General features: G+C 40.0%; 2 protein-coding genes and 1 long non-coding RNA gene across 6 annotated transcripts; 1 reads left to right on the top strand and 2 right to left on the bottom strand.

Annotated features, from left to right (window-relative positions):
* Nucleotides 1-3: 3 nt before the first annotated feature.
* LOC109626295 (DNA damage-inducible transcript 4-like protein) lies at nt 4-2,013 on the bottom strand. The gene is made up of 2 exons (XM_020082093.2): nt 1,662-2,013; nt 4-798 (listed from the first exon to the last, which is right to left on the bottom strand). Exons 1-2 carry the CDS (start codon nt 1,840-1,842, stop codon nt 314-316), a joined length of 666 nt encoding a protein of 221 aa, XP_019937652.2. The 5' UTR covers nt 1,843-2,013; the 3' UTR covers nt 4-313.
* Nucleotides 1,691-13,412, top strand: LOC109626302 (uncharacterized). 2 transcript variants are annotated; one of them, XR_011243988.1, is made up of 7 exons: nt 1,691-2,070; nt 2,765-2,799; nt 5,827-6,077; nt 10,020-10,228; nt 11,702-11,842; nt 12,638-12,734; nt 12,840-13,412. It is a non-coding gene; the product is annotated as an uncharacterized lncRNA (long non-coding RNA). The 2 variants fall into 2 exon arrangements; XR_011243989.1 differs by lacking the exon at nt 12,638-12,734.
* On the bottom strand, nt 5,617-14,125 carry sting1 (stimulator of interferon response cGAMP interactor 1). Of its 3 annotated transcripts, none has more exons than XM_020082083.2 (7): nt 13,757-14,125; nt 11,202-11,428; nt 10,033-10,225; nt 8,146-8,254; nt 7,657-7,901; nt 6,372-6,558; nt 5,617-6,051 (listed from the first exon to the last, which is right to left on the bottom strand). In XM_020082083.2, exons 2-7 carry the CDS (start codon nt 11,426-11,428, stop codon nt 5,804-5,806), a joined length of 1,209 nt encoding a protein of 402 aa, XP_019937642.2. In that variant the 5' UTR covers nt 13,757-14,125; the 3' UTR covers nt 5,617-5,803. The 3 variants fall into 3 exon arrangements, with proteins under 3 accessions (XP_019937642.2, XP_069387275.1, XP_019937633.2); XM_069531174.1 differs by having other exon boundaries at nt 6,365-6,558; nt 13,757-14,095; XM_020082074.2 differs by lacking the exon at nt 13,757-14,125 and having other exon boundaries at nt 11,202-11,446.
* Between the last annotated feature and the right edge of the window lie 1,157 nt (nt 14,126-15,282).

The raw sequence follows: 15,282 nt of genomic DNA, 5'->3' as shown, positions 1-15,282 counted from the left end.
GACTATGAAACAATGTCACATTTATTTAAAAATCACTTAAATAACAGAAGTACAGCATATTTCAGGAGTGAGACCTGCCCATTCCTGAGAGGACATTTCCATGTTGACAATGTATGTTGCAACATTCAACTGCAACAAAATACTACAGTCACATGGTCTAAAGAGTAGAAAAACAAGTTATACAATCATGTGTGAAACTAAAAATCTGCTTAAGACTTGAAGTACAACACAGAAGCATGTTACAGTGCACACCAGGCCAGACTGTGCATGAAGCCTGATATTTGACACATGAAAAACATACAAACACAAGAGGTTAACAGTGAATCATGGGTTTACTATTTTGACTTCGCCCATAGCTGAAATCATGGATGACTGGACTGGCAGAGGAGTAAAGCTTCCTCTTCACCAGCCGGTACTCTGCTCTCAGCTTCAACACTTTGTTGGTATCAAAGATGTTCTTGAACTGTGGCCAGCCGTCGTCTTTATCTGCCTTGAAGATCACAGACAGTTCAAAGGTGGGGATGATGCTCGTGTCAGGGAAGATGCTCCCCACGGATTTGAGGCCATCTTTGAACTCCACGTAGACTGCGATGGAGGCGCCACGGAGCCCACAGGGCTCGTCGACCGAGGAACGCACCACGTCCTGGCTGACCCTCATGGTCATCTGGTGGGGCAGCAGCAGCACCTGGCAGTGGAGGCTGGACGCCTTGGCCTCTGTCAGACAGCGTTCAATCTGCCGGGTCACATCCTGCTGCAGCAGCCGCTCCTCATGCTCCACACCAGCATCCAAGCCTGAAACTGTGGAAAGATAAAGAGTATTGTTAGAACAAGTGGCATGATTCACAAAAACACACTTAAAAAAACATGCAACTTTACTTTAAAATAAAATTCCTACTCTTCACTCTGAATGCAGCAAGTTCAAGAGTAACACTGAAAGTGATCAGGAAGAGTTAGAAGTAATTAAAAAAAACAGTTTCTCCAATAGTCACCAAAGAAACTTAAAATACATAGAATCCTAAACATCCTAAACCTTTGGTGCATTTGTTACAGCAGCAGCTCTTCTGGAAGTCGAGGATCATGGGTAATATCCACGGTTTAGTTGTGTTTCAATTCAGTGAGATTAAACTGTCAACACATTTCACGACATGAAAACAATCCCTGAGAAACAGCCTAAAGACTGAATGAGGGGGCAGGGGGCGCTGTTGCTCAGGAACAGTTACTGTGTGTTACTTTAATATCGCTGCTGACATCAGAGTTCTGTGGTGAAACGCTCTAATTGGACCAGCAGCTCTTCAGACTGACTCTGACCTCTGCTGTCATTTCACACTTCACCATGATCACGTGACATGATGCAATAGTGAAACTCAGGAAGTGATGTTTGAATCAGCAGCTGAGAGCAGTGAACAGCTGAGCGTGTCATCAGCTGATCCAAGATCTGATTCAGTTACATCAGACTCATCCCCGTCAGGTGGATTAGGGAATTAAAGTGTCACTCCGCCAAATAGTATAGGTCCATTTCTAATGAAGGTTCTTTTACTTCAGTTAGCGCATTGATATTTAACTGTGATAGTTATGGGGGTCATCTGGAGCTGACTGTCTTTAAATTGATTGTTTGATAGAATTTCTGAGTTAAACTTGACTAAACTTTTGAAACTACTTACAGCGTGAGTTGTTCTCTCTCTCGTCGCAGCTGTCGACGCTCCCCCGCCGGGCAGAGCCGCCCCGGGTGCCCGGGGATGTGAGCTGGGACCAGTACTTTCCTATCATGTCCGCAACGCTGGGCTCCGGCTCCGTCAGGACGGACGCTCCGTGTCCAAAGAGCAGGGCCGCGGTAAACACCATCCTGGTTCTGGTTCGTGTTGGCTGAGCTCCGGTTCCTCCTCCGAGCGTCCGTGGTGTGTCTCCTCCATGTATGAAGTCGGTGTGATGAGCTGAGGCGGAGAGAGCGGAGCTTTTAAACCGGAGGGCCGGTGGGTTGCGTCAGCTGAGCCGCCTCACGTGTGGGCGGAGCTGGTCGCTTCCACCCAGAAGGTTCCGGAGCATCACGCAACATGTCCGGACATGACACAGGTGAGAGAATACAAGTACTATGAGTTAAAGTACCGATACACTGACAGAAGGGTCCTCAAGAACCCGGTCACTCTTCGACTTGAGTACTTTTTAATACACTAAGTATTACAAGTAAAAGTACCTTTATGCTTAAAGTGTTAAAAGTAAAAGTACCCCATTAGCTTTTTATGTGAGTAAAAGTAAGGAAGTACTTTCAAATATGCTTTAGGTATTCAAAGTAAATGTACCCCATTCACTTTATACTTGAGTAAAAGTAAGAAGATACTTTTAAATGTGCTTAAAGTATTCAAAGTATTCACATTTCACGTGAGTAAAAGTAAGGAAATGTCAAATGACACTTACACACACACTGGTGTCACTTCATAAAGCACACTTAGCTAAAACTAATACAGCTTAAATACTGGAGCTGAATCAGTACATTTTTGAAGTAAACTGATTGATTGACAGTTACAGACATGAGATCTGAGAGCGTGTGATGGGCATTATTTGCATTTCTCTGACATTTCATAGCTCATCAACAAATTGATAAATCAAGATGTAGATGTAATATAGAGAGTAATCAATACTTGCAGACATACTTATTGTGTGTGTGTGTGTCTGTCTCTGTCTGTCTGTGTGTGTGTGTGTGTGTGTCTGTGGCTGTGTGTGTGTGTGTGTGTGTGTGTGTGTGTGTGTGTGTGTGTGTGTGTGTCAGGTCTAGACATGGTATGATCCCTACCTTACTCACAGGTGAGTAAGATTTTCTGACACTCGTCATTCAGACACTCGTGCACAAACGCACACACACACACCTGGTGGAGCACCGGAGGCGTATCCACTAAACACAAACACAAGGACGCTTATGCATAGTAACTGCCACCACCATGAAACACATTCACTATTCATCATTAAAACAAACTGTGGTTCTCTATCTTATCTTAGGAGAAAAGTCAAACTAGGATCAAGGAAATATAAACTATCACACTGGTTGTTGCTGCCTTTCACTGACTTATAGGTTTCAAAATAAATATTAACATTTGATTTCATTCCTAACTTTAATGAGCTTAAAACATTATTTAAAGGGCCAGTGTGCAAGATTTAGGTGATAGGGGTGTATTGAAAGAAATTGGATATATAGTAATCCTAGTGATGTTTTCATTAGTGTGTTTCATCTAAATTATACAAATTGTTGTTTTCTTATTTTATATATAATTATATATTTACATCGGGTGCAGCTCCTCTCTACGGAGGCCGCCATGTTTTTTACAGTCGTCCAAACCAAGGTTATTATAGTTTTAAAATTTTCATTAGTTTTTATTTTTATTTAGTCTTTCAGTTTGCTATATTTATTTTATTTTAGTTTTAGTTTATTCAACAAGTGATTTCGTAACTTTAGTTTAGTTTTTATTTTTCAGGAATCGACTAGTTTCAGTTTAGTTTTTATTTAGTTTAAGTCTTAGTTTTAGTTTTTTAGGTATTAAGAGAAAGCCTTGACTTGTAGAAGCTGAAAAAGGATGAACCAATGTGTGACACCAAATATGGTTTATCAAGTCCTTTCATTTCATTCTTTAACCATGACCTATAGGACAGGCAGTAATCGAGGGAGAAAACGAAAGGAAAACTAAGCTGAATTTATCTGCAATTCAGTTTAGTTTTAGTTAGTTTTGCGTTGTTCATTGTAGTTTTTATTTAGTTTTCGTTTTTTTTTGTAATTGTCGTTTTTATTTTTATTTCAGTTAACTAAATTATTTTTTCATTGCTAGTTTTAGTTTTAGTCTTAGTTTAACTATAATAACCCTGGTCCAAACTGGACAAACTAAACACATTTTGAGTTTTTATGACAACTGAAGGCTCCCACAGGTTCTTTGATGTTTGAAGGGTGAGGTGATGGCTGTTCAGCTGCAACATGCAACATAACCACTAGCAGTTCTCTCACACTGATTGTGTGCTATATAAATAAAGTCTATTATATACATCAGGCTATATAGTTTCATTGTGAAAATGTTGTCCTAGTAACAAATATGGAAAGTCTGGGAACATATTTCCTCTTATTTAATACAAAGAGACATACAATTATTTTACAATTCATAAACCCACCACAGAAACACACATAGTATGTGTATGTGTTGTGCCAGTTGGCATACACAATCATCACAGTGTAACACCAAGTCAGTTAAACTTCATAAATTAAAATATATTTCCTCGACCACAATTTTGCATAGAGCCTCATGCTGACCTGCAAATCTACAATCAAACAATGCTTCACTGTTTGATTGCCATTATATTTTTGTCTGATGCAACTTCACTGAGCTGTTTCAGCTGCAGCGCTGTGGGTCATGAAGTGTATGTGTACATGTGATATGCAGATAAGAAGTGGTGGTGTCAGGTGTCTCCTGACTGCTTCTTTTGTTTACATTCTTCAAACACGTGAACATTGTTTTCTCCCCCCTCCCCTCTTTCAAACACTATGTGCTAATCTGAACCTTCCTACACTGTCCTCAGTGTTTTTCCCCGTTTTTTCTCTTTGTTCAGGTCTACCTGTGACTCGACTTCCCCATGTTGCCTTCAAATGATAGTGAATTACTTTATTATAAAATCCACATTTCATGCCTTTAATCCCATGTGGAGGATTTATGTCACAATTTGTATGTATTAACTTATTCACTGTGATTGTTTGAAACATTACCACGGTTAAATTTAGAAATGAGGCTAAGACTATTCAGCAAGCCGTCTGGTAACGTCAGCAGGAGTACACAACGTCATGCAGCCTTTGTACTACTCCAGATGATTAATTTAACTATGTATTGACTGGATGTTGGCAGTAGATCATGTCCTGTTCTCCTCAGAGGGAAGGACAATGACAAACTCTTCTAAACAACTCTGTCAAGTTGCAGAACTGACGTTGCATAAAGCATAGTGCAGTCCCTCTTCAGACTGTCCCCTACTTGAAGATGGATGACAGGACTGCTCTCTTTGTGGTCAAAGTATCTCAATCGCCCCCTGGTAGCTGGCTACAGTCAAAAACCGTGCCTCCTCCATGTTAGTGGATGGGACATGGACCAAACTAAAGTCAAAGCATAAGTTCAATAAAATTGTCTGATGGTTCCTGTCATTTTAGGTAGTTCTTATCACAGTGTTCATTTCTTTAAAATGTTGATTTAATTTGTTATTTGATGCTTTAAAAACTGGGTGAAATTTCATGATTGACATCTTCTGTCAAGCGCATGTATTGACGGGACCTTGATACTGACTCCAAATGACATCTTTGCTGCAAGATGGCAGCGTTTGTATCTGGGATATTTTGGCTAAGTGGAGATGTGTCATCCAGTGTCCTAGCTTTTCAGTTGTTCACATTCAGTTGGACTGTCAATGCTGAGGAGTGATTGTGACAACAATTTACACAGATTTCTAATTGTATGTGTCAGTACATATTCATTTGTTGTGATAGTTTCCACAATTACTACACGCACAGTAATATATTGTACATATATTAATCTATGGTGACATGTCTGGTCACTGGTCAGGCTCAACTGTCAACAAATTATTTATTTCAGATTAAACAACTAATTTTCTGAGAAAAATGTTTTATTTATTTGATATTTTCAGATTTGAATTCAGACATCCAGACTTCAAATTGATGTAAGACGAATTTTGTATGTTGTAAATAGAATATGATAGTGGGTGTGCGTGCGTGCATGTGTGTTTATGTTCCTCTGACTTTGTGTATCTGAGAATGTGTTTATGTTAGTCCATGTTAATAATCGCTGTTTTCAATAGGTTCCCTCAGGGGTTGAGGCTTGTCGTTGAGGCTGATCATGATTGTGGGCTCCCCGCTCATTGGCTCTGGGTGCAACTCACTTGGCTGGACGCCTGAAGTGTTTGCAAATGGGTTCATCATCTCCTGTTTCGGAGAAGGCGTGAGGCAGAACTCCTCTATCTCCTGCTGCTGCAGGTGTGTGAGGATGGTCTTAGACAGGAAGTGAGGGTCGTCCTTAGGCACATCTAGAGGAAGAGGAAAACAGTCTGAGGTTTGTTCGAGCACACTGCCTCTAATTACTTTCACTGTTTTGAGTTCACCATGTTTTTAATGTGTGTCTGTTAAAACAGTGAGCTTTGAAACTGGCTTTCTCATTACAATCACAAAGATATATGCATTCTTGATCTTCATTCTTCATTTTAGTCATACACCATAAACACAATATTCCTGATTGTCAGTCTGTGGATAAGCTAAAAACTGAAATCCCCCTGAAAGCAATCTGTCTCATACTGTGTGGCAAAAGACACAAACACACACAGACACACAGTTAGCAGTTACCCCTGACCATTGATCAGGATGAGTGTGTAGCGGTTACGACACTCCAGCGACTGCTCCAGGATGTTCTGCAGGGTCCTGAAGAAGATCAACACCTGGTGCCTGCGCTCAGGCTCCCCAAAACCAGCACTGCTCTCCTGGGACATGTTGTAGAGTGTCAGCAAAGGTGTGGCATACTCCACCACACACTCACGGTCCTGTTGACACACACACAAATATGAACACACATTAAAGAGTAACACAGAGGTGGATACATTCCGTAGACTGATGATCCTTAAAAAGCACCAGAAATGTTTAATTCCCATGTTTGACGGATAGATGGCGTAGTTACTGTATTAAAATAAATTGTTCTTCCACTGTTGAATTATCAGGTTCAACCAGGAGGTGGTGCTTATGCTGTGTATGGAAGGGAAAAATTCAGGCGGAGGCATTGTATGAACTGAATATTTTATTCTTGTCATCACATGTTCCTCAAACTGTTCCTGAACAGCAGTGTTCATTGTCCTGCTGCCATCGGGATGTACAGAACCTCTCCACTACTGAGGCTGATGCAGCTCATCTCCATGCATTGCCAGCGATTCAGTACGTATGAAGCAACTACCAATACGATACAATTCAGCCCTATGGCGACACAGTACCACTTAACTCAATTTGATTCAACACAATGCAAATAATGCAATACAATAGGATTTACACAGACAGCAAAATATTAACAAAATGTGTGATTTTTACTTCACATATCAAAATACTTTTTTATCCTCTTATTTTGTGTGAAATACAGCCACAAATCTGTTCTGGTGATCACTTTGAAATAACTGCAGGCTATTTTTGGGCTGACATGAAACACGGGATGTTTTCTTGCAGCCCCAACCTTCCTTTCCCTTCACTGGAATACAGAGCCAGTTCTGAGCCCAGTCACTGTTAGATTTGTTACATCAAAAAACATTGAATATAGAACACATTGAAGTACTATCTTAAAATACTGAAAAAAAACAATATACAAAACAGTCCCTTGAGTCCTGTGACTCTCTCTCTCTGTCGCATTCAAGATGATAAGTCTTTACAAATCTGATCAGAGGAGAAAATATCAGCACACTGAGTCTCTCAGTCCACACTGGCAATAAAAGAACCGACTTAGTTGAATTACTGCACAAGAAGTTCAGCAGTGAAACTGCAGCTTCTCTGCGAGGTATATTTATCTGCCTGTAATCTGATACAAATGAACTTCTTATCAACTCAATGTGTAAACCTGTAACAGTGTAATTTAAGAAATAAACAATCACGCAGTTATTTACCTTCCCATCCTCGCCCGCCACTCTGTAGACGCTGTGCTTGTAGACTCGGCCCCGGACCCCTGCCCTGTCAATCTCGTTGTTTGGGAGGTTGTCGTAAAACGTGATGCAGTTGTCCTCGTCTTCTAGCTTGTGAGAGATGTTGGCATTGAGAGGAATGAGGATCAGGAGCTTCTTGGAGCCGTGACCCCAAGAGGAACCGTTGAATTGATGGGCTGAACGAAATAATTCGATGGAAGTCTCCAAACCTGGGAGGACACACGTCTGTTCATTCACCTTCATTCATATCTCTAGGATCACTACAACACAGTGCAAGGTGCAATACTATGACTAAATGTTCGGGCCATGTCAAAGAAAAAAATATTTTAAGCTTTTGAAAATAAAATAGTAATATTACAAGAATAAACGTATAATTTTAAGCTAAGCGCCATTTTACAGAGATGAGGAGGATAATCCAAATGCTTATCGTGTGTTTGTTGTTGCATTACTGACGTGGCAGCACCAATCGCAAGTAGCCCAGATAGAAGGACCAGGCCAGGCCGTGGGCCACGTTCATCTTCCTCCCCTCGCAGATGTCTGACACCTCCACCTCCGACGGACCCTGCACACAGACCAAATAAACAGCTGGAAGGACATCAAAACACCTAAACCTCTGCTCGGGAGCTGCCTGTCCCTTTTTGGTAAGAGGAAAGGGCATCCCTGCACTCGAGCTGCCCTTTCCTATTCAGGACAGATATATTTTTAGATAAAATTATGGGCAAAAACAGGGCACAGAGAGACAGGGCTGAACCTCATCTATAATGCTTTAAGTTTCTGTAAAGAGTCTGAGGGAAGCTTTGTACAAAATGATTCAATTCTTTCAGGACAGAATTGGTGCTATCGTCATTCTCGCTGATGAAGATGAATTTTGAGTTTATTTTTACTCCAGATATATCAATTACAATCAACAGATCCTTCAAGAAGTGTTCTTACATAGACTCTTCTGTTTGAACTGTTAAATGTTTGCTAAAACATTTTTTTCCACTTCTACCCTGCCACATTTTTAAAAATACAGGTAACTGGGATTATGACATCTCTGTAAAGACTGAGATTCCCTTTTTATTTGTTCAGGAAGGGAGACTCATTGATACAGGTTTAAGTATTCAAGACATTTTTTTTAAATTTAGAATTTAAATATTGTTGGGTTTACTGTTGTTTAATCAAATGAAAGTAGACCATAGACTGTATAAAAATATGGACGACAGGACAGCTTTTCCTAAACTGAAGCTAAATTGTCTTGATCGCCCCCTGGTGGCTTGCTGTAAAATAGGTCAGAAACCATATGGGACATGGACTGCACTAAAAACTACACGTCAAATGTATATCCAAGTGCTCATTATTCTGGTTTTAATTTGTTATTTGGTGGTATAGAAAAGGGATAAAACGTCACAGTGGAGGAAGTGGAGACATCTTTAGCCTTTTTTGTAGGATGGTTTTTGACATAGGATATATATAACAAGGGAGGTTGGTCTGGGATGATATAACACACTCTAATGATCCTGTAGTCTTGCCTGTACGCTCAAAGTCATATCGAAACTATCTTGTCTTTTGTAATCAGAGGTGTCTCTAATTTAATAATTTGAAGTAGAGGTGGACAAAAGGGAGAGCAGCTGTACCACTGAGCAGAGTTAGGGTAATATCAATTAGATTAAACTGCCAAGCAAAGCAGTGGAAGCAGCCAATGCAGAGCCACATTAGATGTAAAGTCCAGTGAAACAGACATGTTGCTCTTGTTGCAGCACTTGGTTGGAGCTGTGAATACTGGGATTTGATATTCGAATGTCATCATGTCTATTGGTAAATGAATCAATTGATGTTATGTGAGATGTTGTACTAACACCGGTGTGTCGTTTCTGTCTGCGTGTGACAGTACTGAACATTCACCCTGTCAAAACTGTCTTTGATTAGCTTCTCTCAGCCACATCAGAACCATTTTTCTGGGGCAGTGACGAGTAGTGAGGCAGAAACTGAATGACACGGTCTCATAGTTATAAGGAATATTCTCTGAAACATAAACGGAGAGCTGTTACCTAACCTGTCAACTAGGCCTGTACTTACCAGAGATAATGACAGTTACATTAAGTGATGCCTGCTGTTGTTCCAGTGTTTTTTATGTTGTAGTTAATGTTTTTTCAAATTGCTTACATATGAATAACATTCCCCAAAACACATTGTTGGTTGTTACAGCCTTCAGTGTGTTATTGTGTACTAATGTCAGCCTGAAAGGACACTCATACATCTGTCATGCAATGGTTAAAATTAATAAAAAAATTAATAAAGTGGAAGAGACCCCAGAAAATATCAAACCAGTTGTGTTTGTGTGTCAGGTCTGGATCTCACCAGGACGCCTAGGCTTTTGAACAGTGGGTAAAGAGCTGAGGCCAGGAAGAGGACTTCCCAGCCCTGACCTTGGTGTGGCAGTGGATGTCCAGCCAGGTGGAGCACAAGGCCTGCCAGCCCAGCAGTCAGCACAGTCTTTACCTCCAAACCACAGGCAGGAAGCACATGCTTCAGCAGCCCTCTACCTCTGTACCTGGTAAGAAAAAAAACATAAAAGCTGAAGGAATGGGGACATTGTCTCTATTAACATGTCTGTAACATTGTCTCCGTTACCATAGTGAGTGCTCTGTTTAGCAATTTGACCTTAATCAAACAATTGCTGCTAACTCCAGCATATTTATATTGATGCTTTTTGCTGATATGTTGATTAATGTGCATTGTCCTAATCAAATAAATAAATAAAAACAAATAAAATAAAAAACTGTGACTGAGATCGATGGTAACCTCGACTTGTGTTTACATGTTGCCACATGTATTGAAAGGGTTTGGCAGCAAACGGTTTGTATTTAAAACTGATTTATTCTGACCAGAGTGGAAAAAGTCAACCAGACAGTAAAGTTGCAGGGATTGAAAGCATCACTACGTAGAGCTGCGAATCAGGTTTTAGTTGTCAGTTGATTTGAGCAACGCGCCTTATATTGTGCTAATTCATTGAGCTAAAGGTCCAGTGTGTAGGACTTAGATGAAAGGGATCTTTTGACAGAAATTGAATATAAAATAGTCGATAACAATCAAAGCCCTTTCAGAACAAATGAATGGATTCAGAAGTGAAACGCTGGAGTGCCTTTACTTTGAAACAGGTTCAGGAAGTGCTGTAAATACGTTTGTGACATAGACACATGGTCAAAATAAAAGCACTCCAGCGTTTCTGTTGTCCAAATCCATTCTTTTGTTTTTTTATTATGAAATATTTGCAGGAGTGGAAAATGCATGGCTTCGTACATTGAGCCTTTAACAGAATTTGCCAAAATAATAAGTATGACCCTCCTAAGTGGGTTTTTTGCAAGATACCGCGGACGGTAGATCTCGGCTTATGTTTGGAATTAAAAAGTGATCTTGTGCTTTAAAAGGTTGGTGACCACTGGTTTAAAGATATATCAAAAGCGAACACAACCAAAAGCATTGAACACTTATATCTGTTTCTTCTCTTACTCCAAGTGATCTCTCACCTTGTGTTTGAATGATACAGCATCTCCTCTGCCAGCAGAAAGAGCCCGTGCAGCAGAGGGCCAAGCGTCAGGTTGAGTATTACCATAGCAATCCAGCCAAATAACCTTTCAGGAGACAGAAACACGATGCAGCCCACTGTTATGGCAGATAGCACTGCTGCACACACCTTTGGCAAATTCCCACGAGGCTTCGGGATGAGAGCATCATGATCTCGGTGGCATTGCATCTGTTGGGGAAGAGACATATGGAGTCAGGGAGCACTTTTATAAAAATCAGTTGTATCACTTATGCAGAGCTAGCTTTTGAATGAAGTCTAAGCTATGTGGAGCTAAGCTTAGTGAGGAAGGGCCTTCCTGATTGTAACCTGTGTGATGCCTTGTAATTGGACTGGCCATAACAAAGTCCATGTTTGTCCAAGTTTAAGGTTGTTCACAAGAACAAGGATACAAGAACCCCATTGGCCAATGATCATTGATTGACTTTGTGGTTGTATCAACAGATCTGTGGATGTATATATTTGACGCTCAGATAAAGAGGAGAGCAGAGCTGGATCGGATGGCAAAGAACACTGCCGGAGAGACCTGGTAAACCCAAATAAATAGTGAGGTGAACTGGGACCATCTCAAGTGGGCTCCTGTCTGTAAGTTCTACAACTCCCACCTTCTAGATTCAACGTTGAACATTCATATTTAACATTTGACATTTGTTTTAAATTTAATATTTAGATTTAACATTGTCATCATCTTTAATATATTTTTTACAAAATTGGTAAATATGACATAGTTCACCTTCTTTCTAATTCAGCAGATCCAACCTTGGAAAATATTTTAAACACGAGCCTCAAACAGCCACGAATGACTGAATGGCCTCATTGCTTTTTACTCTGGTTTCCAGGTGCAAGTTTGTCTTTAGTTGTGCCACTGTATAATGAATTGATGCTTTGGTCAACCTCTGTGGAAAATTATAATACATCTTAAAATTGTCTGAGTCACCAGTCTCTAGAACAGTGGTCACCAACCTTTTAAAGCACAAGATTACTGTTTAATTCCAAACAAAAGCTGAGATCTACCACCTCGATAACTTGCAAAAAAAACAACTTAGGAGGGTCATACTTATTATTTTGGCAAATTCCGTTAAAGGCTCAATGTACGAGCATAAATATACACAAAGAAAGGCAGTTAAACTACTTTATCTATTCAGTGCACAATATTCACATTAATATCAATTCATCTGTTCAATGTGCACTATTTAGCTTCAGTTCAACAATATGTTTTGCAGAGGAGCTGCTACTGCAGCACAATGTTTTTGCATAGACTTTGCATGGATTATGGCCATAAATATGACTATTGTCCTGCATACTCAAATAAATACCAGTACTATACAGCATGAAGCCATGCATCTTCCACTCCTGCAAATAACCCAACTTGTATTGAAGGAACTGCAGGAGATAAACCTGCAGCTCTGCCGCCAGTATTGGACACAGTGCATGTGAACAACAGACACACAGCTCATCTGTGGCGCAACCGCAGACTGTGAGTCCAGAGAGATACAGAGTTCGACAGTTGTTTGTCTTGTTCTGGGTTTTTGTCTCGTGACTTCCTGTTTTATTTTGAAAATTAACTCTCCTCTTGTTTCAGGTCACTTGCCCGTCCTCATGTGTCACCGCTCTGATTGTCTGATCGTGTCCACCTGCAGCTCATCACCTTCATGTGTTTTATAGTCTGCCTTTGTCTTGTGCCTGAGTGTATCGTGTCTGCCATGCACCCCAGCTACAGTCCATGTTGTCGCTCAGCTCTGCTCGTCGCACGTCACGTAAGCCTTAGTAGGAGTGATTTTATTGTTCTAGTTAAGAATTTCATAGTGAGTAGTAGAGCCTCCAATTTTTAGGAGTGTGTTTTCATTTGGTCTTTTTTTGAACCAAGTTTGTTTTTCCTCCTTAGGGAGTGTTTTGAGTTAGTAGTCCTTAGCCCTTTTGTTTTCCTCCTAGTGGAGTCATTTTCTTTTCATACATCTCTCTTTGGTTTTATTTTGTGTTTTTTTTCCCTCCTTCACAGAGTGGGTTTGTGTTTATTGGAAGAATTATCTTCCTTTTTATTTTTTGATAATGCTTCATAGACCGGATAGCTATTTTTTTTTTCATAGCCTGTTATTTTGGTCACTCTGTCTGAGAGGTTGAACAGGGTTCAAAATAAAGCCTGATTTAACAGTCATTCCTCTGCATCTGAGTCCTTTGTCTAGTCCAGGCCTGATAACAGTGAAGACTGTTGAGACCGACCGGTAGATCACGATCGACAGGTCGGTTATCACTGCTCTGGAATAACACGGTGTAGTGGTGACAGAGCAGTGTCACTAATATTTTCAATGGCAGATTGTAGCAGCTCATATTCACATTGAGTTGGGAACATTATCTGGAGAAAGGTCTGTGATTTGAGTTACCTTTTCTTGTCCTTCATTTTAAGCTATGTAAAAAGTCTTAACATGGACTGGTTTGTCTAAATCTATGAAAGGTGAATTCTAAATCAAACAAGAGAAAGAAATGTATGAAAAGACTCACCGTGGTAAGTTATATGGATCCAGATTAGAGACTCCTTCTTCTGTTCTTCTTCCGCCTCTCTTGCAACCCTTTTATCACAGTCCAACACTTTCACTTTCAATTCCTGGTAAATCTGCTTTCTGTGGAATCATTTGAATACCTGTTCCCATTTGCCTCATCATCTACTCTGTACACCAGTCAGCAACAACAGTGACACTGCTCCTAATTTTGTGCCTCTATGTTTTCAGATGCTTAGAGAGAGAGCACAGATATTTCTAACAATAAAATCTACAAATAACATGTAACACTTCATAACAGGTTTTCAACTATGTACTTGAAGTTTCACATTGACTTCCTGTGTGAACTGTTGCCAAGTATTTCACAATTGAATAGGTGTTGGAGCCTCCTTCTTTGCGTCATCTGCACATCAAAATGTAAAAAATGAATGAGGCGTGTTGCTTTTTGACTCTACAAGTCCTCTGTGGAGGGGTTTGAGGGAACTGTAGGCTTCTCTTAGTGTAGTATTTTACTTTGACGTGGCTTTTAATGTGTTGATCTGCCAAAAGATTTAGTTAAGTGGTGCATTTGTTGGATTTGTTAGAAAATCTTTAAGTTACTCGCTCTCGGGTTTAAGCATTGTCATGGAGGTTAGCCCAGATTGTTATTGACAAGAGCCTAGTGTCCTCAATCAGCCAAAACTAATTGTCTCAGGACTCCTATCAACCCACAATGTACATGGAAGCTTTTTTCACCCCAGCACCCACAGACCAATCAGTACTATACAAGAAAGGATTAGGCTGCTTAACTTACTCATTAAGATTAATTAATACTTTTGAGAATTGACCAGGTAATACCTAATTTGAGCTGCTTGCATATATACATGTTGTGAGAAAGGGTTGCAGTCAAACATTGGTTCATATTAACGGGTCCCAATTGAGGAAGGTTGAGAACCACTGACTTAGTGTGCTGGAAGAATTGGCCTCACTCACCAATATCTTATTTTCTTAAATTTGTCCTTGAGAAGTTAACGTCAGATTCATGACACATTCTTAAAGGTCCAGTGTGCTTTAGGTGCTTAAGATTTAGGTGAAAGGGATCTATTGGCAGAAAGTGGATAAAAAATAATCCTAGTGATGTTTTCACTAGTGTGTTCTAAATTTGATTTTTACCCTAGAATGAGGGAAGGGACAGGGACACCACAGCATCTCCTGAACCATCTCTCATCTCAGAACAGAAATCATTCTGTTTTCAGAATTAATAGGCCACACATGGACAGAACATCTCAACAATAAAAAAATGAAATATGTTATATATCAAATATAATGGTAATTTAAATGTTTTTTTTATAGTTGTCAAGTGTACGTAAGAGTGCCCTTCAGTGTGCTTAGATTCTGTTTTTACATAAGAACAATCCCAGATAAGAAAACATTGGTGAATGTCAGAATCTTCGTTAAAAACTGCAAAAGTGGGTTTTATGAGGAAAGTTTGCTGAATGAGGCCTAATGAGGCTAGAGAAATTTAGATATTTTCATTTTCAGCATATTGTT

This window comes from Paralichthys olivaceus, chromosome 9 (genome assembly GCF_024713975.1).
Source record: "Paralichthys olivaceus isolate ysfri-2021 chromosome 9, ASM2471397v2, whole genome shotgun sequence".
Taxonomy (NCBI): Eukaryota; Metazoa; Chordata; class Actinopteri; order Pleuronectiformes; family Paralichthyidae; genus Paralichthys; species Paralichthys olivaceus.
This window is presented reverse-complemented; position numbering and strand designations above follow the sequence as displayed.

Bases quoted from the DNA above. Each gene is read 5' to 3' on its own strand.
- LOC109626295 (XM_020082093.2), bottom strand. From the start codon at position 1,842: ATGGTGTTTACCGCGGCCCTGCTCTTTGGACACGGAGCGTCCGTCCTG. The intron at 799-1,661 runs GTAAGTAGTTTC...ATCTTTCCACAG, and splicing joins GAGAGAGAACAACTCACGCT to TTTCAGGCTTGGATGCTGGT.
- sting1 (XM_020082074.2), bottom strand. From the start codon at position 11,446: ATGTCTCTTCCCCAACAGATGCAATGCCACCGAGATCATGATGCTCTC. The intron at 10,226-11,201 runs GTGAGAGATCAC...TTTTCTTACCAG, and splicing joins CTGTATCATTCAAACACAAG to GTACAGAGGTAGAGGGCTGC. The intron at 7,902-8,145 runs GTCAGTAATGCA...GTGTCCTCCCAG, and splicing joins CTTGCGATTGGTGCTGCCAC to GTTTGGAGACTTCCATCGAA.